The sequence below is a fragment of the Triticum aestivum genome, chromosome 1B (genome assembly GCF_018294505.1).
Source record: "Triticum aestivum cultivar Chinese Spring chromosome 1B, IWGSC CS RefSeq v2.1, whole genome shotgun sequence".
Classification (NCBI taxonomy): Eukaryota; Viridiplantae; Streptophyta; class Magnoliopsida; order Poales; family Poaceae; genus Triticum; species Triticum aestivum.
The window spans coordinates 23,666,219-23,670,295 of record NC_057795.1 but is presented as its reverse complement, the minus strand read 5'-3'; the positions used below and the strand labels follow the sequence as shown (position 1 = coordinate 23,670,295).

At 45.3% G+C, this 4,077-nt stretch overlaps 1 protein-coding gene across 1 annotated transcript; it reads left to right on the top strand.

The window, feature by feature from the left end:
* Nucleotides 1-502: 502 nt before the first annotated feature.
* On the top strand, nucleotides 503-3,610 carry LOC123085242 (wall-associated receptor kinase 4-like). Its single transcript, XM_044506870.1, has 3 exons — nucleotides 503-1,460; nucleotides 1,536-1,700; nucleotides 2,432-3,610. Exons 1-3 carry the CDS (start codon nucleotides 503-505, stop codon nucleotides 3,418-3,420), a joined length of 2,112 nt encoding a protein of 703 aa, XP_044362805.1. The 3' UTR covers nucleotides 3,421-3,610.
* Nucleotides 3,611-4,077: the final 467 nt, after the last annotated feature.

The following is a 4,077-nucleotide window of genomic DNA, read 5'->3' as shown; positions in this document are numbered from 1 at the left end:
CGGACGAACCCTAGGTACGGGCAGCGCGGCCCCCGGCGGCGGTCATGGAGGCCGACCGCCCCGGGGGCGGCGCGTGGGTGCGAAAGCGGCGGCGGCTAGGTTTTGGATCGTGATTAGGCTGATACCATGTTAGAAGAGAGAGAGAGGAATTGTTGCGGAATATGATGGATGATATTATCAAGCTTCGAGGGCGAGTATATATTGAGTACAAGATTTGGAGGGCAAGACGCCTCTCCTAGAGATAAGGTAGGTATCCTAAACTACCAAATACATGTAACCCAAATATATCTCTAACCTGGGGCAAAATGCAAATGATTTCTGACTGCGGATCCTACATACCTGTATATATATTAGGGGGTTTGTGTGCAACCTAATCAAGTGCAACCTTTGGCACATCCATACACCACTGAACATCATGACCACACAAAGCTCGCAATTCCATTCCGAGCAGCTGCTATTACCAGTAGTCCTACTCCTTCTTGTATCTGCGGCAGCTAATCACATGCTCATGGCTGCCGCTGCTGAACAGCAACATCCGATGATCACACATCCGGGTTGCCGGGATAAGTGCGGCAACATCAGCATCCCCTTCCCATTCGGCATCGGGCCTGGCTGCTCCCGCGAGGGCTTCGAGGTATCGTGCGACGACTCCTCAACCCCCCCTCGGGCCTTCCTCGCAAACGACTTAGCAAATCAGTATGTATGTGAGGGCTCCGCCTCTGAGCTCATTGGCGACCCACAAATTATGAAAATCCAGGTTTCATCCTCACTGCCGCTTGAGCTCGTGAGCATATCAGTTGCCACGAGCGAGGGTCGTGTATACGGCGGGATCTCGTACCTGCGCAACTCAGATGATACTAGTGGGCTGTTTAAGGTTCACTCCATGAATCTCCAGGCCACCCCATTTAGCGTGTCGGGACCCCGTAATGTTCTCATAGCTGTCGGTGGGAGGGCCGAACCATTTCTGATGATCAATGATCGGGAGCGTTCCGCCAATGGCGTTAACCATTTCTTCTGCCGTTCAGACATCCTGCAGGAGGATTTCGTTGGGCATGTGACAAACGGGTCATGCACCGGGCGGGGCTGCTGTGAGACCCCCTTTCCCCCGGAGGACAGATCCGTCACAGATCCCCAAATGAGCTTCGTTGTCGACAACAACACTATGCCGGTTATCGACGTCCCATGCTCGTATGGCATGGTGGTGGAGAAGTCATGGTACAACTTCTCGGCGCCAGACATGTTTGGTGAAAGGGTGTTTGCTGAAAGACTCCCCGGGGGCGTCCCCTTGGTGCTCGATTTCGCCATCGAGGATGCTTCATGTCCCGCGGAAGGCCAGGAACCGCCTTCCGACTATGCATGTGTCAGCAGCAACAGCTCTTGTGCCAATACAGCCACTGGCTATGTGTGCAAGTGTTGGAACAATTATGAGGGCAACCCTTACATCAGCAACGGATGCCAAGGTACATTTGTTAACACTACTCTACCCAACTCGCCGATCTTTCATGATAGCTTTGAGACTTATTTTTATTTTGCAGACATCGACGAATGCAAGCTCCCCGAGCGGTATCCCTGCTCGAGTGATGGGATCTGCAAGAACAGGCCAGGAGGCTACGAGTGTCCATGCAAATTTGGAATGAAAGGCGACCGCAAAGAAGGAACCTGCACAAGCTTATTCCCCCTAGCAGCAAAGGGGACTCTGGGTAAGTACTAAGTAAGCTACTGCACTGGATTAGTAACTCATAACAAACTCTCTTTCTTGTTAGCCTCGACCGTTACCCTGAATTGCTAGGAACATGTGTACACATCCGACGAGATCAGATAGAATCACATCAATACCCTTTGGGTATTGGTGGTCTAGGAATACCAAATAACAAAGCAATGTCTCAAATAGAATTATGTCGTCAGACAGGAACTTGTTTCGATGATATCATCCCTATTGCCAATCTAAATCATTAGCATAGAAACATATGTCGTTCAATCTGCTTGTAAATTTCTTGACGTATACTGGCAGGGGCATACATCACTGTACGTTTGGGAGGAACAGTAGCTTGTACCGCAATTTATATATGGCCTGACTATTTCGGTGCCCATAGAAACCTCTGTAAATTTACATGCTTCTTGTTTTTCTTGTCATTTGCGTACTATTCTGGGAGTTTGCTTCAATCACTCTACAATCTTAACATCGAGTTTTTGTGCTAATTTTACTGCTATTTTGTAGATAGTTCGATTGTGTGTGTGTGTGTGTGTGTGTGTGTGTGTGTGTGTGTGTGTGGGCGTGCGTGCGTGCGTGCGTGCGTGCGTGCGTGTGTGTGTGTGTGTGTGTTCCAAGAGAGTATCCAAAGTGTCATTTCCATTTCTATACTATCTTCTGCTAGTACTTATTTACTAAAATTTCAGTGATATAAAATAAGTTTGTTTCTTGTCCATGTAGGTGCAATAGGTGTTATTCTTATCATGGCAGTCCTATTATTCCTTATTATTCTTCGCAAAGAGAAAAGGAAGAATGGAGAGTTTTACAAAAAGAACGGTGGGCCTACATTAGAGAAGGCAAATATCATAAAGCTTTTCAAAAAGGAGGAGCTCAAACCTATTTTAAAGAGTAAAAATCTAATAGGAAAAGGTGGCTTCGGTGAAGTTTATAAGGGCCTTCTCGACAATAAACTGGTTGCAATAAAGAAGCCAATTAATGGTAGTGTGCTAGAGAATGAACAGTTTGCAAATGAAGTCATCATCCAATCCCAAGTCATCCACAAGAACATTGTTAGGCTGGTCGGTTGTTGCCTAGAAGTTGATACCCCCATGCTGGTCAATGAGTTTATCTCCAATGGTAGCCTTCATGACATTCTTCACAACAATAAGGAAAAGGTTGCTCTCAGCTTGGATACACGGCTAAGTATTGCTGCACAGTCAGCAGATGGCCTAGCTTATATGCATTCCAAGACCAATATTAAAATTCTACATGGTGATGTTAAACCAGCAAATATACTCTTGGATGATAACTTTGTACCAAAGGTTTCAGATTTTGGCATATCTAGGTTGCTTGCGAGAGACAAGGAACACACAGGATCAGTCATTGGCGACATGAATTATATGGACCCAATATATCTTCAAGAAGGCCTACTCACACAAAAAAATGATGTCTACAGTTTTGGTGTTATGATCTTAGAGCTCATAAGCAGGAGGAGAGCCATGCATTCTGACAATAGTAGCTTGGTAAAGAATTTTCTTGAGGCTCTTAAGAAGCAAAAGAAATCAAGCGAGTTTTTTGACAAGGAAATTGCAATAACAGAAGATTTGGAGCTTCTTGATTGCCTCGCAGGCATGGCCATGGAATGTCTTAGCCTTGATGTGGATCAAAGACCAACTATGATGGAGGTGGCCGAGCGGCTCCTCATACTGATTCGATATCGTGAGGTGTAAAATGTTTGTCACTAAGTTGTTTTTGTTAAAATCCTTAAAACATCAGTTGTTTGTGTCTCTCTTTCGTTCCAAGAAACTATGTAATTTATTATAAGTTGTAACTCATGAGTAACCATGTAAATACGTTGACCAATCGTCTGTGTTAAACAGTTGATTACTCAAATTACTGATTCTTTTGGCAATACATCTACTTACTTTGAAGAATAACCAATATTTCAGCCACACATTTCATGCATATGTTCTCAACATTTTCGTCTAGTGTAGTTTTGACGTGCCATGTTGTTTCGGTCAGTCAGACTTGGAGAACAATGATGGTCATCTTGGCATAATGCATAGTCAGCATCAGGCGGTTTTTATTTTTGCAAGAAGAATCAGATATATTATAGAAGTTCATTGGAAGTATCTCAAACATATAATTAAAATTACATCGAGATTCTGAGACCACGGAATGACCACTACTGCCGCTAGAACGAATTGCCGATGTGTTGCCGTCGCCGCTCCCCTACTAGAGCCAGCCTAACCTTTTTTATGACAACCAACAAGTCTTTGTGCGCATGCCCCTAAGGACCAGCGCCCTGGAGCCACGGTCGTCGTCATGGAACCCTTGCATATATCTGAAGCACCTAATACCAAATCTCGCCACATGACGAGAAACCC

Excerpts from the sequence above, each read along its gene's own strand:
- LOC123085242 (XM_044506870.1), top strand. The coding sequence starts at position 503 with ATGCTCATGGCTGCCGCTGCTGAACAGCAACATCCGATGATCACACAT. Across the intron at positions 1,461-1,535 it reads CATCAGCAACGGATGCCAAG|ACATCGACGAATGCAAGCTC; the intron begins GTACATTTGTTA and ends TTTATTTTGCAG. Across the intron at positions 1,701-2,431 it reads AGCAGCAAAGGGGACTCTGG|GTGCAATAGGTGTTATTCTT; the intron begins GTAAGTACTAAG and ends TTGTCCATGTAG.